Genomic DNA, 26079 nt, shown 5'->3' with positions numbered 1-26079 from the left:
GGAGGAGATTTGGGCTGCGAGGAAGATTAGATTAGTCATGATGAAATGACAGAGCAGACTCAATGGGCCAAATGGCCTAATTCTGCTCCTATATCTTATGGTCCAGAGTGCTGCAGGTCAGGGAGCATATATGAAAAGGAATAAAGAGTAAATGTTTTGGTTGGAGAGAGAGGGGGCAGCAGAGACAGGTGGAACCACAGAGAAGGGGGTGCATAGGGTTTGGGACTGCTGGGGGCATACAGAGAGTGTTGCATGCTGAGGAAGAAAGTAAGGACAGAGAGAGACAGAAGGGCAGGGAGGGAGGGACAAAAAAGAAAAAGTAGAGAGAGACAGAGAAGGAGAGGCAGAGAGAGAATGAAGGAGAGAGAATGTGTGAAATGGGGAGTGTGAAAAGGGTAGAGAGAGAAAGGGAGGGAGAGAGGAGAAACAGAAAGGAAGGAGAGGGAAAAGAGTGAGAGGGAGTAAGGGGTAGAGGGACAGAGAGGGAGAGAGACAGGGAACGATGTCCATAAGCATTTATGTTAATGTGCAAATGCATTAAACAGAGTTAGAGAGCTTTTTCAATCTGTTAATTGGATTTATACTTCATGGCAAGAATGATGAAATGGTTGAAAAATGGACTGGGTTCTCCACTTCCTAGACTCCCTGGAATTAGAAAACAGCAAAATTAAGCAAGTTGATGGTAGTGTTAAGGGAAATATTGCCAAGCTGGAAAGATAGCATGTTCTGTAACCCACCAAAGGAATTTTTATGGTTGTGAAACAGTGGAGATGCAATTACATCATTGTGACTATTTTGTGGATCAGGACTGGAAAAGTAAAAACAGGGAGTTAACAGGAAGGGGGCATTACATAGAACATAGAACAGTACTGGACAGAACAGGCCATTCGGCCCACAGAGTTGTGCTAAACCAGCTAACAAGCGAGTGAAGAACACCCAAACACTAAGCCCTCTACCTACACCATGTCCATGTCACTCCATCTTCCTTAAAGCCATGTGTCTATCCAAATGTTTCATAACAGCCTCTGGCTGAAATGTTTATTTTCCTCCACAAGTGCTGCCGAACTCTCTGACTTCCTCCAACATTTTATGTTGCTCCAGATTCCAACATCTGAAGTATCACGTCTCCAATTGGAAAGGTTCAAAGGAATGTGAAAAGATTTGGCAAGCAAAAATGTAACTGAAAATAGACCTTTTTAGGAAACATTAATTTAGTACAGCAGATATTCCCTTTAACAGAGAAAAGTAGGACAATTAAAGCCAGAGATTTCTGAATGACTCAAGAAGTGGATAAGAAAGTTCGGTACATTTATTATCAAAGTATGTATATATATTAAACAAGAAGACTATCGAACACCAAGGTGCAGAGAGCAAAAAGAAACAAATCATGCAAACAAATAGGTTCTGAACTGAAGTCCACAAAGAGAATTTGTCCATAGACCCTTAATTCAGTGCAGAGCGGAGCACCAACCCGAACCAGCCCATCTTTTGCCTCGGGCCCTGACATTCTGATCTTTTCGAGCTGGCCTGGTGCCTGTATTGTTTTCAGTTGCTTTGATACGTTCTGGAGCCCGGACCCTGTCGCCTCAGTTTGGACTGAACCCAACCTTTCTGATTCAGCCTGGAGCTTAAATTGATCGAACCTCAGGTCTTCTTTGCTCTAAGTGAAGTGTCCTGTGCCTTGCCTGCACGTGGTTCTACCACATTGAATTGCCTCCAAAGCCAAAGGGAAGTTACAGGCTATTGTTCTGCGATGTTCCTTTACCAGAAAAAGTGTGATTGACAAAGTATTTATTTGTTTTCCTTGATTTGTTAACCGCCAACTCGTAGTTGCTGAGATTCACCAGTGCCATCTTAAACGGGAAGAAACTAAATCATAAAATATTTGGTGTGTTCATGTGGGTAGGCTGCAAAGGAATAGGAGGGAGGGAAGCAGCTGTTCAATGAGAGCATCCATTTCGCTGTTGGCTCACTCTGGAATGTACTTCTGACTGGATAAGGAAGAATTCCAGTGCTTGCAAGCGGAACAAATGCTACACCTGCCCCTACACCTCCTCCCTCACTACCGTTCAGGGCCCCAAACAGTGCTTCCAGGTGAGGCGACACTTCACCTGTGAGGCTGTTGGGTGCATCTACTGTGTCTGGTGCTTCTGGCGTAGCCTCCTGTATATCGGTGAGACCCACTGTAGATTGGGAGACTGCTTTGCCGAGCACCTACTCTCTGTCTGCCAGAAAAAGCAGGATCTCCCAGTGGCCACCCACTTACCATTCCCATACCGGTATGTACATCCTTGACCTCCTCCACTGTTGTGATGAGGCCACGCTTAGGTTGAAGGAACACCTTATATTCAGTTTGGGTAGCCTCCAACATTGGTATGAACATTGATTTCTCAAGCCTCCAATAATGTCTCCCACCTCCACTCCCCTCCTTCACTATTCCTCATCCCCTCCTCCCTTTCTCACCTTGCCTGCCCATCGCCTTCCTCTGGTGCTCCTCTCCCCTTTTCTTTCTTCCATAGTCTTATGTCTCTTTCACCAACTTAAACACTTCCCAGCTCACTACTTCATCCCCTACCCCTTCTGGTTTCACCTATCACCTTGTGTTTCTCTCTCCCCTCCCCCCCCCACTTTTTAATCTACTCCTCAGTTATTTCCCTTCAGTCCCGCCGAAAGCACTTGGCCCAAACTGTCGACTGTACTCTTTTCCAAAGATGCTGTCCGGCCTGCTGAGTCCGGCGTGTGTTGCTCTTGATCTTTTGGCCTCCTTTACCATGGCCCTAGTCCTTTTGTGCGATCTCAATATTGGTATGTACAATATCTGTCTAATCGCATGTAGACAAAAACTTTTCACTTTATTCTGTTACTTGTGACAATAATACTTAAAACGTTTCTGTCCATTTCTTGAGTCATTCAGGAATCTCTGGGTTTAATTGTCCTACTTTTCTCTGTAAAGGGAATATATGCTGTACTAAGTTAATGTTTCCTAGAAAAATCTCCTGTTTTCAGTTACATTTCTACCTGCTAAATCTTTTCATATTACATTGAACTTTTCCAGTTGGAGACGTGATACTTCAGATGATGAATCTGGGGCAACATAACATGTTAGAGGAACTCAGAGGGTCAGGCAGCAACTGTGGAAGAAAATGACATTTAAGAAGAGGTTTTTAAGAAATGTTTGCATAGGCACATGGATGTAAGGAAGATGGAGCGACATGGACACGGTGTAGGTAGGGGGTGGGATTTGTGTTTGGGTGCTTTCAGTTGACTTTTTAGCTAGTTTGGCACAACTTTGTGGGCTGGATAGCCCGTTCTGTCCTGTTCTGTTCTATGTTCTATGTAATGCCCTCTTCCTGTTAACTCCATTTTTACTTTTCCAGTCCTGATCTATAAAATAGTTACAACGATGTAATTGCATCTCCATTGTTTCACAACTGTAAACATTCCTTTGGTGGGTTACAGAACATGCTGCTTCTCCAGCTTGCCAGTATTTCCCTTAACACTGCCATCAACTTGTTTAATTTTACTGTTTCCTAACTCCTGGAGCTTAGGAAGTTGAGAACCCAGTTCATTTTTCAGCAAATTCTCCATGATTCTCTGTGAAGTATAAATCCAATTAATGGAGTGAAAAAGCTCTCCAATAGTTTGTTGCATTTGTGCATTAACATACGTGTGTATGGACCTCTCTCTCTCTCTATCTCTCTTTTTCTCTGTCACTGTCTGTCTCTGTCTCTCTTTTGGTCTCTCTGTCTCCTTTCTCTCCCTCTCGCTCTCTGTCACTCACTCTCTGTCTCCTTACCCCCCTCTCTCTCTGTCTCCTTATCCCACTCTTTTTCCCCTCTCTGTCTCTTCCCCCCTCTCGCTGTCTCCTCCCCATCTCCTTTTCTCTTTCTCTCCTGCTCTCTCGCTCTCTCTCTCTCTCTCTCTCTCTCCCTCTCACTCTGTCTCGCTCTCCCTTTCCCTCTCTCTCTCCCTCCCTTCTAATCAATGGATTTTTCTCTCAAATTGAATTGACTTTATTTCTTTTATCCTTCACATGCATGAGGAGTAAAAACCTTTATGTTACATCTCCATCTGAATGTGCAGTGTGCAATTTATTGTAATTGGTAAAAAAAAAATATTATGTAGAACAGTCAGTGTAGCTTAGAAATACAATTGTGTCAGCGTGAATTAATCAGTCTGATGTCCTGGTGGAAGAAGCTGTCCCAGAGCCTGTTGGTCCTGGCTTTTATGCTGCAGTACTGTTTCCTGGATGGTAGCAGCTGGAACAGTTTGTGGTAACTCCAGCCCCCAATGATCCTTTGTGTCTCTTTTATATGCCTGTCTTTGTAAATGTCCTGAATAGTGGGAAGTTCACATTAATAGATGTGCTGGGCTGTCCTCACCAGTCTCTGCAGAGTCCTGCAATTGAGGAAGTACAGTTCCCATATCAGGCAGTGATGCAGCCAGTCAGGATGCTCTCAGTTGTGCTCCTGTAGAAAGTCATTAGGATTTGGGGACTCATGCCAAACTTCCTCAACCGTCTGAGGTGAAAGAGGTGCTGTTGTGTCTTTTTCACCACACAGCTGGTGTGTACAGACCATGTGAGGTCCTCGGTGATGTGGATGCCGAGGAACGTAAAGCTGTTCACCCTCTCAACCCCAGATCCATTGATGTCAGTAGGGGTTAGCCTGTCTCCATTCCTCCTGTAGTCCACAGCCAGCTGCTTTGTTTTTGCGACATTGAGGGAGAGGTTGTTTTCTTGACACCACTGTGTCAGAGAGATGACTTCTTCCCTGTAGGCTGCCTTGTTATTGTTTGAGTTAAGGCCAATCAATGTAGCGTCGTTGACAAATTAAATTAGTAGATTGGAGCTGTGGGTCTCGATAGAGTCATGGGTATACGTACGTACCATTTCTCCCCATAATCTTTTATGCCTGATTTATCAAGAATCTATCAACCACCACCTTAAATGCCCTCAATGACCTCCCTCCACAACCATCTGTGGCATTGAATTTCACAGATGCACCATTCTCCAGCTTAAGCAATTCCTCCTTATCTTCGTTCTAAATTGATGTTCTTCAGTATTCTGAGGTTGTGTCCTCTGGTCCCAGACTCCCCCACTATAGGAAGCATCTCCATATCCATTCAATCTAGGCCTTTCAACATTCGATAGCTTTCAGTGAGATTTCACTCCCCACCCCACCCCAACTGCTCATTCTTCTAAATTTCGGTGATTACAGGCCCGGAGCCATCAAATGCTTCTCGAATAACACTCCTTTCAATCCCAGAATCACTTGCATGATGTTCCCTTGATCCCGCTCTAATGGCAGCACATCATTTTTTAGGTAAGGGATTCAAAATCACTCACAGTGCTCCTAGTGAGGCTACATCAGTGCCTTAAAAACCCTCAGCGTAACATCTTTGCTTGTATGTTAACCTTTAGGGAATACTGCAGGAGAACTCCCAAGTTGCAAGTTAACCTTTAGGGAATACTGCAGGAGAACTCCCAAGTTGCAAGTTAACCTTTAGGGAATACTGCAGGAGAACTCCCAAGTTGCAAGTTAACCTTTAGGGAATACTGCAGGAGAACTCCCAAGTTCCTTTGCACCTCAGTTTTTTGAATTTTCTTCCTGTTTAGAAAATGACCAGTCACTTCTTGGCACCTTAAACCATTTGCCACTTCACTGCAGCCTCAGTGCTTCCTCAGCACTGCCCGTTCCTTCGCTTGTCTTTGTGTCATACGCAAAGTTGGTCACAAAGGCATCAATTCCATCATTCAAATCATTGACAGACAACGTAAAAAGAAGTTGTCCCAACACCAACCCCAGCAGAAGACCAGTACTCACTGGGAGCCAATGAGAAAACACTCCCTTTATTCCCACTCTTTGCTTCCTGCTAATCAGTAATGCTCTTTTGCTGCTACACACACAAAATGCTGGAGGAACTCAACAGGCCAGGCAGCATCTGTGGAAAAGAGTATGGTCAATGTTTTGGGCCGACATTTCACGGAGTCCTGATGAAGGGTTTTGGGCCCGAAATGTCCTCTAACTTCCCACTATTTTTTGCTTTATTATATACCCTCTCCTTTGCTTTTATGTTGGCTTTGACTTCCCTTGTCAACCATGGTTGTGTCATTCCACCTTTAGAATACTAATCCTTCTTCAGGATCTATCCATCTTGCTCCTTCTGAATTGCTCCCAGAAACTCCAGCTGTTGCTGATCTGCTATCATTCCTGCTAGTGTCCCCTTCCAATCAACTTTGGTCAGCCCCTCTCTCATGTCCCTGTAATTCCCCTTACTCGAATTTAGCTTCTCCCTCTCAATTTGCTGGGTGAATCCTATCATACTTACATCACTGTCTCTTTTACCTTAAGCTCCCTAATCAAATCCAGTTACTTACACAACACCCAATCCAGAATAGCTGATCCCCTGGTGGGCTGGAAATGGCATTGAACAATATTTGATCTTGAATAGTATGTTTAAGATTGTGAGAAGTATTCAATGTTTCTTCTTGTTGAGCCTGAATTCTTAATGGAGTGGCTGTGGGGGTGGTGGTGTGGAATAATATATGTCAGTATGAACCAGCACTCCTTCTAATGTTTCTTTACAACTGTACCAACCATTGCTCTGAGCAGGAAGTTTTTGCATGTTCTGAAAACTGTGCAACACTTCAATAAAACATTATGTAAATGAAAATTGTAGCTGTGCATTATCAAAGACTACATGTACGAGAGTATTTCAGTTACGGCACAGCTCTAAGGGAATGGTCAAAGATAATGCACTGTTTTTTAAAGTCCATTCCTATGAGGAGAGTGTTATAATCCTGATGAAAATACATTTATGACAAGGCAATAGAAGAGCAATCTCCTAGTAAGGACTTTCATTATCTGGAAATATTGAGTTACATCGTTAATTAAAGGTTATTTTTTGTTTGTAGCTTTTTTTATGACATGGAGAAAGATGTTGTTATTAGTCAAAGCCTCTGTATAAATTTAATATTATTTAATAGAATGACACACCAAAACTCTGTTGTATTCATTGCTTTTATTATATTGCAGCTACAGGCCACTTTGTTCCATCGTGCTCCAGCCATTTCTTCCTGATGTTTCCATATTGCCACCTCCAGGTTATCTGGAACTAAATGACAAGTCTTAGAAACAGGAAATGTAAAGCTTGTGAACTCAGTTTGACTAATTCATGTAACAAAGTACCTTATCGTTAGGTGTTTATATTTGAATGGTTCTTGCTGCCTTTTACGCAGGAGAATTGGACAATCTTTTAGATGAGTTTATTGCTTTTTTAATGGCACGTACTTACTGATGCATGCCTCATTAACATATAACATTAGATGTCAATAACTTCCACAAAAGGGTGTCTCACTTGGCTCTACAGCTAAAGAACACGGTTTCCTGAAATTTACCAGCAGGGTGCTTCGCAGTGCTGCTCCACTTGACTAAACATGTTGAAAACAAATCGGAAGATAAATGTAACTCATCTTCGAACAGCTCAATCTGGTTTCTAATTCTGTGTTCAGATCTTTATATAGTCAGTCCATTCTGAAATTTGAGGGACTTCTGTTTTTTATTTTATAAAGATGGGAAACTCATATGCTGGGCAACTGAAGACAACCCGTTTCGAAGAGGTTCTGCACAATTCTATTGAGGCCTCTCTCCGTTCAAACAGCTTGGTCCCCAGGCCTGTGTTTTCCCAATTATATCTTGAGGTTGAAAACCAGTTAATCTCCAATTTTGAAGGTAAGAATAAAGATGCATTTTTTAAAAGCTTAACTTTGTGCTGTTTTCATGCTTATGTTCAATGTGTTTCATATCTAAGGTTTCTATTTTATAGGAAAAGAAACCTAGCTCGTATCAATATTTCATTTCTCTACATTTTAAGACTTTTTAAGTGCTTTTACTGATGACTCAATTTTCTTGGGAGTTCATTTCATTGCAGTTATACTGATGGAACAACACAATTCATCATTACTTTTGGAAAGCTGACTATCGGAAAAAGTCTATGAAAAATCTTTTAAAATTTGGACTGTCTGTATTGATGATTGCAAGATTGCATCTCCTTAGGCTTGAAAGCTGAGAAATTTGCCTGTTTTACAAGCGCCCAGTGTAGGAGGCAGGAATTTATAGAGAAACTTTGAAACATAAAAAATCTACAGCACAAAACAGACAGTTTGGCCCACAAAGCTTTGCCAAGCTTGTTCTTACCTGAGAAATTACCTAGGGTTACACCCATAGCCCTCTATTTTTCTGAGCTCCATATACCTGTCCAGGAGTCTCTTAAAAGACCCGATCGTATCCACCTCCACCACCATTGCCGGCAGCCCATTCCATGCACTCACCACTCTCTGCATAAAAAACTTACCCTATCTGTATACCTATCTTCTCTACTCATAGTATCCAGGATCTATCCTGTAAGCAGTGTTCAGACTTTTATACATGCAAAAGTGATACAGCTTCTGTATGAAACAGTCTGCAAAATTTTTGTGCCCTGAATAGGACCTGTGGTTAGCCAGCTGTGTGGATGTTAACTCTGCCTGCAAGGAGCCTGAGTAGCAGTCCGTAAGGGACAGTTCAGCCAGAAAGGCTCACCAACAGTCTTAGAACAGACCACTCCCCACATCTACCACTCACTGTTTGCCCTCCTGTCCTTCCTGAGGGCCACTCTTGGGATGTAACTGGTTCCAATGTAGAATTGGTAATCCCCAGTGGATATCACAGCTCACTAACAGGAGGCTGATATGGCCTGAATAACACTTCCCGGTGGCCTCCAGCAACCCACCTACAACAATGATAAACTAATTTGTCAAGTGTAAAAATGATTTAGAAGAACTTGCAGTTGATATTGAAGTAGATGATGTTGCTGACTGATAGGAGAAAAGCTTTAGGCTGTAGGAAGAAACTGACTAGTGGAACTTAATTCAGAAAACTGTGAATTAGTACATTGGCAAAGTGCAAAAGGATAAGGGAATATACAGTACATGGCAGGATATTGAGTGGAATAAAGATCTTGGACATTAGCAGGACTAGACAATGACTTACTGATCTTTACACTGTGTTTAAAAGAATCTGTGTTTTACGTTCCAAGTTTACATTTCTCCTCCATGCCACTTAAAATCCTGCCATTTATTATTATTCAAATCATGGAATATAAAATAAGGGAGACTGTGATGAACCATGTTGTATCCCGGCTTGTATACTGTGGACAGTGTCATCTCCAGATTACAGGAAAGACATGACTGTACCGTGGGACGTGGCTGGGATTAGAGAATTGTAGTTATGAGGGGAGAGTGCTAATCTGGGAATGGTTTTCTTTGGAACCAAAGAGGCAGAAGGAAATTTATAAAATTATGAGGTGTCTCAATAGATTTAGCAGGAGGAATGTATTTTCCTGATCAGAGGGATCAAATTAAGGAGCATTGATTAAAGGGATTTGAGGAAAAGTGAAGGAAGTTATTTTTACTGGGATTTGTTGGATCCTGGCACTCAGTGCTTCAAAGGTTGTTGAAAACAGAAAACCTTAAAAAAAGTGCTTTGATATGCACTGGAAGAGCCCTGGACTGTAGGACTGCTGACATGTGCTAGAAGATGTGATGATGCTGGAAAATTTTCCTTGCCCAGCATGGACATAAAAAGCCAAATGAGCTCCTATTTTAAATGTTTCTCTGTTTCTATGGTTTTATGAGGTATTCTTTGAAAGTTCCCACAAGTAAAGGAAGCAATAATGTTGACGCAAAGCCGGATTTAAACCATTCACATTAACTTGTCACAGTTGAAGTCATCAAGTTAATTAAATTTCAAAACTGCTGTGCTATTTTAATTATTTATAAATGCTAGATAAGAAAGATATGTGTAGAAGGCATATTTGAAGTTTCTGAGGAGGTCACTGAATTGATGCTGTACTTCACTTTCGTTAACAGCTCAGAAAAATCTACTTTAAGTTTCCTAAATGCACATTCAACTTTTCCACTGCTGGTTTGGAACAGCCCTAGAGCAGGTGGTTCAACAGATAGGTCAACTTCTTCTTTGTCTACAGAATGCTGTCCTGCAGTGCCATGTTCCCCTTTCCAAATTTCTGCACCTGCAATTTAAAAAAACAGTTTAATTTCATTTGGCATTTCTTGTTAATTAATGTTGATTTCAGTACATTGCATGAAACAGTGTTGGTGATCTGAAAGCAGAATGTTGAATAATATATCCAGTTAATAAATTGACAAAGATGATAATGCTGAGTTTATAGAGTATCTGTTAACCTGGATTACTGAGCATGCCATCCTTTTGACTGTCTTCACAATTTTTTCTTCAACCATTTGAATAGTCAGAAGATAGCTTGAGGCTGTCATGTCCTGCTAAGCGACACACACAAGCTGCTGGAGGATCTCAGCGGGCCAGGTAGCAACTATGCAGGGAATAGTTGGTATTTTGGGCCGAGACCCTTCATCATGATTTGAAATGAAGGAGGCAGATGCCAAAATAAGAGGGTGGGCGAAAGGCAAAAGAGGTACAAGCTAGCAGGTGATAGGTGAGACCAGATGAGTGGGAAGGTGGGTGGGTGTGGGAGGGGGGAATAACAAGCTGGGAGGTAATAGATGGAAGGGTTGAAGAAGGAAGCTGGTAGAAGAGGAGAATAGCCCATGTGTAGACGTCTGTGTTGAAAAGGATGTGAGAACTGGCAGGAGGTAATGGGCAGCTCATGAGGGTGGGGGGTGGAGGAAGAGAAAGTGAAAGAGTAACCGAAGCAGGGAATGGAAAAAGAGGGGAAAGGGGAGGGGGGGGGGGAACAGAAGGGAGTGATTACCCAAAGTCAGAGAAATTAATGTTCACGCCTTTCAGGTTGGAGAATACCCAGACAGACTATGAGGTGTTGTTCCTTCAGCCTCAGTTTGGCCTCATTGTGGTAATAGAAGTCACGGACAGATATGTTGATGTGATTTCAAGCGTCTGCAGAGTCTCTTGTGCGACTGAGTTGATGCTTCTCTGATCTCAATTGTTGGGATGTTCTGACCAATTGAAGTGTGAATTTACAAGGGGCAAACTACAATTTAAAACATTTGGCCATTTTCAGAATTTTGGCTTGTCTCTGTTGATTGCAGAGCCAGGCCATTGAGTCATAAGAAACACTATGTGGAAATAGCCCTTTGGCCCGCTGAGTCTGAGCTGGTCATCTGCTCCCCATTTACACTTACCCAACTTTAATCCCATTTTAGGATTCCCACTTTTTCAGCCATTCCCTCCAGATACTACTACTGGCTTGCTCTCTGGAGGTAAATTGCAATGCTAATTAACCTAGCAATCCACATGTTTTTCAGATGCGGGAGGAAATTGGAACACACAGACAAAACCCATACTGTCTGTCTGGGTGTCTGTCAAAGATTTGGAGAATGGGCAAAGAAGTGGCAATGTTGTAGGGAAGTGCATTGTCATGCTCTTTGGAAGAAGGAATAAAGGCGTGGACTGTCTTCTTAATAGAGAGAAATTTCGAAAATCAGAGCTGCAAAGAGTCTTGGAAGTCCTTGTGTTGGATTCCCTCAAGTTAACTTGCAGGCTGAATCAGGCAAATGCTATTTTAGCAATAATTTCAAAAGGACTAGAATACAAAAGTAACAATGAATCCTGAGGCTTTATAAGGACCTGCTCAGACCACCCTTGGATTATTGCGGGCAGTTTTAGGCCATTTATCTAAGAAAGGATGTGCTGGCACTGGAGAGGGTCCAGAGGAAGTTCACAAGAATGATCTCAGGAATGAAAGGGTTAACATATGAGGAGCATTTGATGGCTCTGGACTTGTACTAACTGAAGTCTGGAAGAATGAGAGAGGATCTTATATTAGATACGAGTGGATGTTTCCTATAGTTGGGGAGCCTATGACGAGAGCACATAGCCTCAGATTAGAGGGACATCTGGTTAGAACAGAGATGAGGACATTTTTCTTTAGACAGAGGGTGGTGAATCTGTGGAATTCATTGCCACGATGGCTGTGAAGACCGAGTCATTAGGTATATTTAAGGTAGAGGTTGATAGTTCCTTGATTAATCAGGGTGTCAAATGTTATAGGTGAATAGAATTGAGAGCTGTTGTAAATCAGCCATGATGGAATGAGAGGGGACTCAATAGGCCAAATGGCCTAATTCTGCTTCTAAGTCTTATGGGCTTATAGTCTGTCACAGGGAGAACCTGCAAACCCTAAGCAGACAGCACTAGAAGTCAGCTTTGAGTCTGGGTCTCTGGGACTTCAGCTCTACTGCCTGGTCACTTTGCTTCTGGAATTGTATTCAGTATTTCTGATTCATCTCTGAAGTAGACAGAGTCCAGGAGTATTCCTCCTCGCCTCATTAGTGCAGATGCACGTGGTCTTTCTCGGGCAGAGATCAAGGTCTGCTGCATGTCTGGTGTGCACAGGAGAATTTGCCTGTTCTTTGACGTTCGATAGTAATTTCTTGTACCTTCAAATGCACAAGCAATCTGAAAGTTAACCCTATTTTCAATAGTCTATTTTTAAAGAGCTCTAATTTTTAAAGAGCTCTAATCTCTGTATAAAATGGATATTTGCATTCTGTGTTTTGTACTAGTTTCAAAAGATTGTGAATCAATATATTCTTGGCCTTCCAAATAATACAGCTTGCAAAAGACCAGGCAACGAAGAAGAGGAGGAGGAAGAGGAGGAAGGAGAGGAGGTCGATGATGGCTCTGAGTCCAGCAGCCCCCTCATTCATTATCAAATGAATGCTGCCCCAGAAGGGTGTTGTACCACTGATGGTAACGTGATAAACCTTTCATACAAAGAATGTTAATTTTCTATCAAAATTAATATTTTTATGAATGACCAGCTTTAAACTTAAAATACTGGTATATACAGTAACTAAACCGTGAGCTCCATCCCTTCCTGAGATGGAGATTGAAATCCATAGAGGGGAGCTGGTTTCTATGTTATGCTGAGCTGTGTCCACAACTCTGCAGTTGTCAAACCAAGCTGCGCTGCATCCAGACAGGATGCTTTCTGTGCTGCATGGATTAAAAACTGGCGAGGGTCAAAGCAGACGTTCCAAATTTCTTTCTCCTCTTGAGGAACGGGAAGTGCCGGTGAGGTGTTTTTGGCCATGGTGTCAATGTGGTTGGACAAGGACAGGCTTTTGTTGATATTCACTTCTAGGCACTTGAAGCCTTCAGCCCTCTCAAATTCAGCATCATTGATGTAAACAAGAGTGTGTGCACTACCCCCTTCCTGAAGGTAATGAGCAGCTCTTTTGCTGACATTGAGTGAAAAGTTGTTATCACTAGGCTCTGACCTGCTTCCTGTACTCCGAATCATCATTATTTGGGATGCAGCCCACAATTCTGGTGTCTTTTGCAACTTGGAATTGGAGCAGAATCTGGCCATAGAGCCAGTGGGGAGCGTACAGGGAGTAGAGTAGGGGGCTAAGGGCACAGCCATGTGATATATCATTATTGAGGATAATTGAGGTGGAGGTTTTGGTCCCTATCCTTACTGATTGCTTTCGGTTGGTCAGGAAGTCAAAGATCCATTGCAAAGGAAGGCACCGAGTCCCAGGTTTTGGGGGTTTGGATATTATTTTGCTTGGAATTACAGTACTGAAGCAGGAGCTGTAGGAAGTAAATAACATTGGTGTCTTTACTTTCCAGATGCTCCAGAGACTGACACAGAGCCAGGGAGATGGTGTCCCTTGTATACCTGTTCTGGGTATATTCAGGGCAAATTCCAGAGGGCTAAGGCGTTCTGGAAAGTTGGAGTTAATGCATGGCGTAGTTAGCTTTTCAAAGTACTTCATGCTGGCTGCCACTGAGTGGTAATCATTCAGGCACATTTGCTTGTTTTTCTTTGATACCAAAATGATAGTGGCCTTAAAACAGATGGGAACATCAGATTGAAGCAGGGAGAGGTTAAAAATGTTTGCACGTATTCTAGTCCTGACGAAAGGTCTCAGCCCAAAACGTCGACAGTGCTTCTCCCTATAGATGCTGCCTGGCCTGCTGTGTTCCACCAGCATTCTGTGTGTGTTGTTTGAATTTCCAGCATCTGCAGATTTCCTCGTGTTTGCACGTATTCCTGCCAGCTGCTCTGCACAGAAATTAAGGACATGGCAAGAAGCTTTCCATGCATCCACTCTCCAAAAGACTAATCTTGTATCTGCAATGGTGACTGTGGATGTATTGGGGCAAGTGGTGACATTCCAATCCCCTCGTTTTCATGATGTGCACAGAATGTACTTTTCTCATTGGGAAGGGATATGCTGCCTGACTTCTCTTTGTAGCCCGTTGTAGCATGTAAACCATGTCAAAATTGATGACTGATATGATACTCAGTTTTGTACTGATATTGTCTCTTGGTATGGCAGAGGTCGCCTTTTGCATGTTTATGTTCATTTACATGTTTAATGTGAACCCAGAGTGCAAGTTGCTGGCAGTTTCTAATTGCCAGTGAAAGGGGCCAAAATAACTTAATAAGAATTAAGATTGCCTCTTTGGTCTCTGCAGTCTGTTGCCCATACTATGCCAGCAAGCAAGTAAACACTGGGCATCTGGTTAAGCCAGTGCCATCACCTGTGTCCAATTAACGCACTGTGGAAACTGCTTTTCTCTACATCTTATTGACATCGCCATGTATTATTAGTGGCTATTTGGAAATAGGAAGATTGGTGCACAAGTGAAATTGGAGAAGCATAGGAAGCTAGAAACCTGACTAAGAGTGCCCCCAAACTAATTCCTGCTCCATATCTTTCCAGAAATCTGTGGGTAAGGAGTAGGGTTATTTCATAAACTGGCCCAACTCCTGTTTTAATTTCTGCAGAGGAAAATATAATTTTTCTGGGATCCGTCATCACACTTGGGAAAGAAGCGCTGAGTCAGGTTTTGGTTCTGTAAGGTGATTTTCGGCTTTCGTGATCTAAATGTCCAGAGTTGTCAGGCAGAACCAGGAGTAATTCTGACTCAATGATATCTCTGTCTACAAATCAGCCTTAGAGATAGCCACTTGAGGCATGTGAGATTAAGCCAACCAGTAGTTACCATAGTGTTGTACTCTCCCCTCATTGGAGAATAGTGTCTTACATTGTTGTCTTGCTTTTATTTACTTTCCCCTTCCACAATGTAAACAATCCTGGATACATCTATCACCTACCTGCCTCATCTCCACCCCTTCCCCAATGGCTTCTTCTGCACATCATAGCTCACCCTCGCACCTGCTTCCAACAACCAACAAGGACTTTGCTGCTGTTCTGTAAAGTATTGCCTTGGCAACTTTTACGTTGACCTGGAAGAATAACTGAGGCCTTGGATAATCATCATTTCCAAAACTGCAGCATGATTTCAGATTTGCCTTAGAGCATCAACTTTGATTTACATCTTATGAGACTGACACAAGAACCTTCAGATTGTTAAAGGGAGAGCACTATGACAGAGCCATCATTGATGCGGTTCGGTTTAATGGATTAAAAAGATCCATTAAAGGTGATGTCCATTATTAAGGACTGCTATCACCCAGGGCTTGCCCATTTCTCATTGTTACCGTCAGGTAGGAGGTACAGAAGCCTGAAGGCACACACTCAGCGATTCAGGAACAGCTTCTTCCCCTCTACCATTTGATTCCTAAATGGACATTGGATCCATGAACACTACCACACTTTTAAAAAATATATTATTTCTGTTTTTGCACTATTTTAATCTATTCAATATACATATACTTATTGCCATTGATTTATTTTTTTCATTATATATTATCATGTATTGTATTGAACTGCTGCTGCTAAATTAACACATTTCACAACACATGCCGGTGATAATAAACCTGATTTTGATTCTGAGATTATCTCTTTTTTTTTTGCTGGCTATGTGATACTAAATACATGATGGCATAATTTCAGTCAAGGTGTACGTACCATTCTTTCTGCCTTTAGATTCATGGATTGTTGCAGGATTAACTTGAATTTTCAAGCAAACCCAAATTCCCTAAATTGACTATTTTGTGTTTGGCCTGCAGAAGAAATATCTTTGAACCAAGTAACCAAGTAAGTTTATAAATGTGAAGATTCAGGAATTTGTCTTATGCTCTTTTCAGGTGAACCTGTTCTTTCTTTCTTGTCTTAAAACATGAATCTATTTCAGATTGATTCTTATTATTCTTTTTTTTTTCAGGTTTCTGCCAGGCAGGAAAGGACATACGACTAGCTTCCGTATCAAACGAGCAGTTTGAACTGCCATCAGGATTCCTGCTAGTTGGTGCAAAGTCTCCAAACCTTCCAGAGCACCTGTTAGTCTGTGCTGTGGATAAGCGATTTTTACCAGATGACAATGGTCGAAATGCTCTGTTGGGTAAGATTGGCTTTTTTAAAAAATCATGACAGTCTATCATTGTGTTCTTGGGTCCATATTATTCATGTGGAGTTAGAATCAAAATGCAATCCCAATTCGTTCTTAGTTCAGTTCATTAAAATTTGATGCAACTTTCATATTGGTAATTCATCAACAGAAATTCCATGGAATAAAAAATGCCAATTGAAGAACTAAAAATGCAACCTCTGCATTTTGGAAGAAATTGAAATAAATAGTTTTGTTGAACCATGACAATTATAGCTATGTGTTTGCTTTAAACCAACAGCACAAGTAACCTTCTAAATGCAGAAGGAGTAAAGCAGCAAATATTTAGACGTAATGTTGTTCCATTTTTTACAATTAAAATTCCTGAAAGACATGGCTTCTTTGCCACATATCTTTCCACATAATGGTGCTCAGATATAAAACAATCCAATTTTATCCCTGTAACACTGTTACTCAATTCTAGTCCTGTGTGCAGTTAGGAATTTAAATCACTTTGTTTGCTTGCTTGTCCCAGATTACCTGCAGCTCACAGTTCTTGATTTTCACCATTTCTTCTGAGCAAGCATATTTTTTTAAAGATGAAAAACGAAAAAAGAAAGCTGCAAGACAGCAAATGCTGAAAGTCTGAAATAAAGCAAATGCTGGAATCACTCAGAAGCCAGGTAGCATCTATGGTAAGAGAACCAATTAACACCACAGGTCTGAGACCTGAAGGGTTTCTGAGCTGAAATATTAACTGTTACTCTTTCTGCAGCTGCTGACCGAACTGCTGAGCACTTCTAGCATTTTCTATCCCTGTTATTGTTTTAAAACTGTCCATTAATGTAATTGAAATCCAACTACAATTTTAACAAATCATTGAAAATAGAAAGTTCTGTTAAATTTCCCCACAAAGTAACCCAACAAAAGTTCAAAATGACACTTTTTTTTCATCAGGTAGGCTTTAAGCACCTCTCCTACTAACTAATCTTGGCACAAAGCCTAGGACGATCTGGCATTAGCCACTGCCAAGTCTTGGCAGAGTACCTCTGGACATCCAATGATCCCACTGATTTATTACCTGGAAAATGCAAGAAGCTGGCTGGTGAAATTTAAATAAAACATGGTATTTACATTCATCTAGCAGAAACTAAGCCACAGTTAAAATCACGTGTCCACTGCACCAAACTGCAGGTTCTTAAGTCCTTGATTACGGAGAGAAATAGTGTGGGTCTGGGTAAATGAACAAAGCAAAGAAAAGATCAGCATGGACTGTATGGATCATAGGGCCTGTTTTTGTGCTGTAGTACTCTACGGCAAGCTTAAAATTGAAAGTAAAATAGCAGGTTGGACGTAAAAGTGAAATTATATCCACTGTACAGTATTTATTTTACTTTAATTGTTTAATAAATATTTACATCCTGCTCAGACGGAATCAAACCAGTTCACAGTTTGAAGGAATTATGGTATCGAAGTAGAGAAAAAAAAATCTTGACATGCAATGCACATCACTGAAACTTGGCCAAGACTGCAAAGAGTAGTCTCAGTGCTCATGCTCCACAGCACTTTTACAGCGGGTACTATGGGGACTGTGACAAGAGCTACATCAGCTAGACAGGACATTAACTCTCAACTTATGGGAACACAAACTGTGGGGACTGTGACAAGAGCTACATCAGCTAGACAGGACATTAACTCTCAACTTATGGGAACACAAACTGTGGAGTCTGTGACAAGAGCTACATCAGCTAGACAGGACATTAACTCTCAACTTATGGGAACACAAACTGTGGAGTCTGTGACAAGAGCTACATCAGCTAGACAGGACATTAACTCTCAGCTTATGGGAATACAAACTGTGGAGTCTGTGACAAGAGCTACATCAGCTAGACAGGACATTAACTCTCAACTTATGGGAATACAAACTGTGGAGTCTGTGACAAGAGCTACATCAGCTAGACAGGACATTAACTCTCAACTTATGGGAACACAAACTGTGGAGACTGTGACAAGAACTACGTTGGTTAGACAGGATGTAAACTCTCAAAGTACGGGAACACAAACTGGCAGCATGGAGATATGATCCACTGTCGCTGATTGGGATCATGAAAACCACTTTAACTGAGACATTGTGGCTGTTCTGGTGCAGGCAAATGCGAAGCAGGGATGAGAATTCTTAAAAGCGTGGTTCCCTTCTCAGAACTCCATAAACAAAATTACTGAAATAGACACCATCTACACTTAAGAACCAAAGAAACGCAAGCCAATAGAATTCAAAGGTCAACTGAAGGGGAAGCTGATCAGAATTTGAAGCATGCAAACGGGGGCCTATATAAACGTGAGCACTCCCAGAGAGAAAAAACAAACAACTGTGCACCTAGGATATCAGCTCAGCTGGTGATGAAACATCCGCAAGCTCATTGCCAAGCTTGGCGAACTCACAAAACTAAACATTTACAGACATATTGAAAATGTGCGCCTAAGGGCAAAGGCATCGGTGACCCCTGTTTCCATCCAAGGGGTCAGTGTGGACATGGTGGAGGATTACAAATACCTGGGGATACGAATTGACAATAAACTGGACTGGTCAAAGAACACTGAGGCTGTCTACAAGAAGGGTCAAAGCCGTCTCTATTTCCTGAGGAGACTGAAGTCCTTTAACATCTGCTGGATGATGCTGAGGATGTTCTACGAGTCTGTGGTGGCCAGTGCTATCACGTTTGCTGTTGTGTGCTGGGGCAGCAGTCTGAGGGTAGCAGAATCCAACAGAATCAACAAACTCATTCGTGAGGCCAGTGATGTTGTGGGGGTGGAACTGGACTCTCTGATGGTGGTGGCTGAAAAGAGGATGCTGTCGAAGTTGCATGCCATCTTGGACAATGTCTCCCATCCACTCCATAATGTACTGGTTAGGCACAGGAGTATAATCAGCCGGAGATTCATTCCACCGAGATGCAACACTGAGCGTCATAGGAAGTCAGTCCTGCCTGTGGCCATCAAACTTTACAACTCATGCCTCAGAGTGTCAGACACCCTGAGCCAATAGGCTGGTCCTGGACTTATTTCCACTTGGCATAATCTACTTATTACTATTTAATTATTTATTTATGGTTTTATATTGCTATATTTCTACACTATTCTTAGTTGGTGTGACTGTAATGAAACCCAATTTCCCTTGGGATCAACAAAGTATGTCTGTCTGTCTGTAACCTTACCAGTAAGAGGCATCCGATAAGTTAAAACAAACATTAACAATGAGTTTAAGGAGAGAAATTTTCTGTCAAAAGGAGAAGAAAAATGCTTGCATTAAATACAATGCTCTGTATTAGGAAGAGTTGAGGCAGAAACTAAAACACCTATTCAGATACAAATGAGTAAATAATTTGAGCAAGCAGAACAGTGTGGCCTTTAGGGTTTATTTTTGATTGTTCTTGTTGAGATTTAGCACAGATATCACAGATTAAATGTTTGATTCCTGCTGTAAGTGTTTATGGTTTTATTGTTAATTCCCTTAGCAAGATGTTGAAAGCAGAATCTGATTTTCTTTTACCGTGACCTTGCACAACTTTGCTCTCAGTATCTGAGTCATACTTTCCTTGGGTGGATACAGATTTTATAAAACGTTTAAAAGCTTGTTTCTGATTGCCTAATTTATTTAACTAATTGTGTTAATACATTTTTTTTTGTATTTTAATGAAAGCATTCCCAAATGCTAGGTATGCCTTTTAAAGTGGCCAGAATTAGGGAGCAGTTTTAAGCATAAAGAAGAAAGTTCTGATGGATAATAAATATTGTTGATGTCAACTTGAGTTAAAAATAATCTGTTGCTGTTTGGAAGAACTGTGACAGTTTCATTCTTCTCTGCAGAAATGTAATTTCAGTGTACTTATGATGTAGAAGTGGCATTAGTCAAGTATGCATGTTGATTCTGGGAATCCTCTACAAGGGAATAGATTTACTTGATGCATCATCGTGGCTGAAGTTCTTAACAGTGGTGTTTCTTACCTGGCACAATATTGGAGTAACTTCGGGTGACTTCACCTGTTTCGAAAAGTGTCAGAAAGGAAACTGGAAAAGGCAGACTGCTTTTCTGGTGCTTGATTAAACATCATGATGATATCTGGGTCACGAGAAAATGTTTGGAGTTGTCTGAGATTATAACCAAAAATGAAAATTTAAGCCCTCACCTGATAAACACAGACGACATTTTCCACATACGATTGGTAAATTAGTTTATTATTGTCATGTATACCAAGATACAGGGGAAAACTTGTCTTGCACTCTGTCCATACAGATCAATTAATTAAAATTGAGGTAGTATAAGTTAAAACAATAACAGAATGCAGAATAAGGTGTTACAGTGCAGGTAGACAGAAAGGTGCAAGGTCACAACATGGTAGGTTGTGAGATCAAGAGAACAGGGGTCATTCAGTAGTAATAGTGGGATAGAAGCTGTCCTTGGGCCTGGTGGTATGTGCTTTCAGGCTGTTGTATATGTGGGAAAGAATAGAGAATGTCTGGGGTGAGTGGGACCTTTGATTATACTGGCTGCTTAGTGAGGCAGGGAGAAGGGTAGACCATGACTGGTTTCCTTCCTGTGTCCTATCCAGATGCATCATGGCTTGGTATAGGAACTCTTTGGTCCATGACAGTTCCTTGCAGTCATGGGCAAACTAGTTGCCCTACTAAGCCATAATTCATCAAGATAAGATGCTTTCTGTGGTGCATCAATAAAAAGAGGCAAAGAGAAGAGAGCATGCCAGATTTCTTTAGCCTCTTCAGAAAGTAGAGGTACTGGTGAGCTTCCTTGGCTGTGCACTGACTTAGTGTAAACAGGAACATTTGCAACATCCCCTTTCCTGAACTAAGTGATCGATTATTTTGTTTCGCTGACAGTGAAGGAAAGGTTGTTGTAGTGTTCTCGCACAGGTGTAAAAGAACTCCGAACTAAACACCAAGCATAATTCAGTCAATGAGGCAGTCCCAGTAAGATTAACCGTTTACTGTTCACTCTTCCACATTAACGTATGGTGAAAACTGTTGATAAAACAATACAAAATATATATAGTATTTGTTTCCTTCTTGACATCACATTTACATCATAAATACTTGCAAAAGTAAAACTACAACTATATTATATTGAAGTGCAACATACAGTCAGAATCTACCTACGCCATCGAGGGGCTTTAAATACACTTCAACACAAACTATCCGCAACTCTTTAAATAACAAAAAACATAAACTTTATCAACCGTCATTACTTTTAACAGGATCAGCGTTAACATTTTTAATTCAACATATAGATTATCTCATGAACTTACGGTGTTGCTTCACTGATGTTCTTAGTCCGTAGAAAGAAAATTTTTCTCACGCTGATTCTGCACACACACAAGCCCCCTCCTTCCCGTTTCTCCAAACCGGTATTTTCCCACAAGGCGTGGCGTAACCGGGTGTGACGTCATCACATGCCGCGATATATCACAGACAACGAATTTACTTGAAACAACCTTAACTTTAACTAGAAAACGATAACAAATGAATTAGTGAAGCGAAAATATAATAAACTAAAGAAATGCCTTAGAGGCAACACAGTTGTTGTCTTGACAAAATGTGACCAGGCTTCCTATCTCCTTCCTGTACTCAAATTTGTTGTTAGTGCGATGGAGCCCACTATGGTAGCACCCTCTGGGAACTTGTAGATTGAGTTAGAGCAGAATCTGCCACAGAGACTAGAGTAGGGGCCTGGGGGCGCAGACCTGTGGAGCAACAGAGTTGAGAATGAACATGGTAGAGGTGTTACTGCCTCTTCCATACTGATGGTGGTCTGTTGATGAGCAAGTTACAAAGGGAGATGTTGAGTCCTAGGTTTCGAAGTTTGTCGATGGGTTTAGAAACATAGAAAACCTACAGCACAATGCAGGCCCTTTGGCCCACAAAGCAGTGCCGAACATGTACTTACTTTAGAAATTACTTAGGGTTACCCATAGCCTTCTATTTTAACAAGCTCCATGTACCTATCCAGGAATCTCTTAAAAGACCCTATTGTATCCACCTCCATCACCATCGCTAGCAGAGCATTAGTCAATAAACAGTAGACTGACATACACTCAGTGACTTTCTTATTAGTTACCCCTGCACACCCGCTCATTAATACAAATATCTAATCAGTTGATCACATGCAGCAACTCAATGCATAAAAACATGCAGACATGGTCAAAAGGTTCAGCTGTTTTTCAAATCTAACATCAGAAGAGGAAAAGAAATGTGATCTAAGTGACTTTGACCATGGAATAATTGTTGATACCAGGCGGGGTAGTTTTAGGATCTTAAAAACTGCCAATCTCGTGGAATATTCACGCACAACAGTCCCTAGAGTTTACATAGAATGATGCGGAAAAGGAAAAAAGTGAGCATCAGTTCTGTGATCGAAAACATCTTTTAGACAATAGACAATAGACAATAGGTGCAGAAGTAGATCATTCGGCCCTTCGAGCCTGCACCGCCATTCTGAGATCATGGCTGATCATCTACTATCAATACCCAGTTCCTGCCTTGTCCCCATATCCCTTGATTCCCCTATCCATAAGATACCTATCTAGCTCCTTCTTGAAAGCATCCAGAGAATTGGCCTCCACTGCTTTCTGAGGCAGTGCATTCCATAGCCCCACAACTCTCTGGGAGAAGAAATTTTTCCTTAACTCTGTCCTAAATGACCTACCCGTTATTCTCAAACCATGCCCTCTGGTACTGGACTCTCCCAGCATCTGGAACATATTTCCTGCCTCTATCTTGTCCAATCCCTTAATAATCTTATATGTTGCAATCAGATCCCCTCTAAATCTCCTTAATTCCAGCGTGTACAAGCCCAGTCTCTCTAACCTCTCTGCGTAAGACAGTCCGGGCATCCCAGGAATTAACCTCGTGAATCTATGCTGCACTTCCTCTACAGCCAGGATGTCCTTCCTTAACCCTGGAGACCAAAACTGTACACAATATTCCAGGTGTGGTCTCACCAGGGCCCTGTACAAATGCAAGAGGATTTCCTTGCTCTTGTACTCAATTCCCTTTGTAATAAAGGCCAACATTCCATTAGCCTTCTTCACTGCCTGCTGCACTTGCTCATTCACCATCAGTGACTGATGAACAAGGACTCCTAGATCTCTTTGTATTTCTCCCTTACCTAACACTACACTGTTCAGATAATTATCTGCCTTCTTGTGCTTACTCCCAAAGTTGATAACCTCACACTTACTCACATTAAACGTCATCTGCCAAGTATCTGCCCACTCACCCAGCCTATCCAAGTCACCCTGAATTCTCCTAACATCCTCATCACATGTCACACTGCCACCCAGCTTTGTATCATCAGCAAACTTGCTGATGTTATTCTCAATGCCTTCATCTAAATCATTGATGTAAATCGTAAACAGCTGTGGTCCCAGTACCGAGCCCTGTGGCACTCCACTAGTCACCACCTGCCATTCCGAGAAACACCCATTCAGCGCTACCCTTTGCTTTCTATCTGCCAACCAGTTTTCTATCCATGTCAATATCTTCCCCTGAATGCTATGAGGTCTGATTTTACCCACCAACCTCCTATGTGGGACCTTATCAAATGCCTTCTGAAAATTGAGGTACACTGCATCCACTGGATCTCCCTTGTCTAACTTCCTGGTTACATCCTCGAAAAACTCCAAAAGATTAGTCAAGCATGATTTGCCCTTGGTAAATCCATGCTGTCTCGGCCCAATCCTATCACTGCTGTATAGATATGCCACTATTTCATCTTTAATAATGGACTCTAGCATCTTCCCCACTACTGATGTTAGGCTGACAGGACGATAGTTCTCTGTTTTCTCCCTCCCTCCTTTCTTAAAAAGTGGGATAACATTAGCCATTCTCCAATCCTCAGGAATTGATGCTGAATCTAAGGAACATTGGAAAATGATTACCAATGCATCTGCAATTTACAGGGTCACCTCCTTTAGTACCCTAGGATGCAGACCATCTGGACCTGGGGATTTGTTAGCCTTCAGTCCCATCAGTCTACTCATCACTGTTTCCTTCCTAATGTCAATCTGTTTCATTTCCTCTGTTATCCTATGTCCTTGGCTCATCCATACATCTGGGAGATTGCTTGTGTCTTCCCTAGTGAAGACAGATCTAAAGTACTTATTAAATTCTTCTGCCATTTCTCTGTTTCCCATAACAATTTCACCCAATTCATTCTTCAAGGGCCCAACATTGTTCTTTCTTTCTTTCTTTTTCAGTCTTCTTATTAATATCAACATGATAAGATTAGTACATAGATAATGGGATTACAAACTTACAAAATTAAAATGAACATAAAAGGATACATAAGCAATAAGTACATTATAGTTGTCTTCCCAAATCATGAATGATACAAATATCATATAAACGAGACAAAAAAACTAAGTAATTCATGTTGAAAAAAAACAGAAAAGAGAAAAGGAAAAAAATATTAATACCCTAAGAAAAACTAAACTATTAAGAAAAAAAAGGAGAAAAAAATTATTTAAAAAAATAAATAAATGGGCTGTTTATAGTATCTATGAAAAAAATTACAAAATCATCAGTGTCCCCAACTCCGATCCTCTCAACATATATATATATATATATATTTATATATATAAAATCAAAACCGGAAAAACAAATAGGGTTGGAACAGGGTCAAATTACATCATGTGAAAATATTGACTAAATGGCCTCCAAATCTTTTCAAATTTAATAGAAGGGTCATATATGACACTTCTAATTTTCTCCAAATTTAGACATAACATAGTTTGAGAAAACCAATGAAATACAGTAGGGGGATTAATTTCTTTCCAATTCAACAAAATAGATCTTCTAGCCATTAATATAAGAAATGCAAACATCCAACAAGCAGAAGAAGATAAATGGATTGACCACATCATTGGTAAACCAAAGATTGCAGTAATAGGGTGTTGTTGTAAATCAATGTTCAATACCATAGAAATAATATCGAAAATGTCTTTCCAATATTTTTTCAAAAGTGGACATAATCAAAACATATGAGTTAAAGAAGCTATCTCAGAATGACATCTGTCACATATAGGATTTATATGGGATTAAATACTAGCCAATTTATCCTTGGATATATGAGCCCTGTGCACAACTTTAAACTGTATCAATGAATGTTTAGCACATATCGAGGATAAATTAACTAAATGAAGAATTTTATCCCAATTCTCAATAGGGATAATAAAGTTAAGTTCTCTTTCCCAATCATTTTTAATCTTATAAAAGGCCTCTGAACATATTTTCATAATTATATTGTAAACATTTGATATTACACCTTTCTGAAAAGGAGTTAGTTCTAACAATTTCTCCAAAATACCCAAAGAATCAAGATTTGGAAAGATAGGAAGAACAGTGTTTAAGAAATTCCTAATCTGTAAATATCTAAAAAAATGATATCTGGGCAAATTATATTTATTAGATAATTGTTCAAAAGACATAAAACAATTATCCAAAAATAGATCAGAAAATCATAGTATTCCTTTAGTCTTCCAAGCTGAATAAGCTTGGTCCATAATAGAAGGATGAAAAAAGAAATTGGATACAATAGGAATAGTTAAAACAAATTGATTCAACCCAAAAAATTACAGAAATTGAAACCATATACGTAAAGTGTATTTGACTATCGGATTGTCAATTTGTTTATGCAATTTAGAAAGAGCAAAGGGAAGAGAGGTCCCTAAAATAGAACCGAATGAAAATCCTTGTACAGATTTAG

The 26079-nt window shown here is 40.8% G+C and overlaps 1 protein-coding gene across 1 annotated transcript in view; it reads left to right on the top strand.

Annotated features, from left to right (window-relative positions):
* The window catches only part of greb1 (growth regulating estrogen receptor binding 1), a 185956-nt gene that overhangs the window by 60277 nt on the left and 99600 nt on the right, over positions 1-26079 (top strand). The window contains exons 4-6 of the mRNA XM_059981878.1: positions 7574-7733; positions 12609-12746; positions 16140-16316. Coding sequence (XP_059837861.1) covers positions 7574-7733; positions 12609-12746; positions 16140-16316 — 475 coding nt within the window. The remainder of the gene's footprint in view (positions 1-7573; positions 7734-12608; positions 12747-16139; positions 16317-26079) is intronic.

Source organism: Hypanus sabinus, chromosome 10, assembly GCF_030144855.1.
Source record: "Hypanus sabinus isolate sHypSab1 chromosome 10, sHypSab1.hap1, whole genome shotgun sequence".
Taxonomy (NCBI): Eukaryota; Metazoa; Chordata; class Chondrichthyes; order Myliobatiformes; family Dasyatidae; genus Hypanus; species Hypanus sabinus.
The sequence above is the reverse complement of the archived record's forward strand: the minus strand, read 5'-3'. Positions and strand labels throughout refer to the sequence as shown.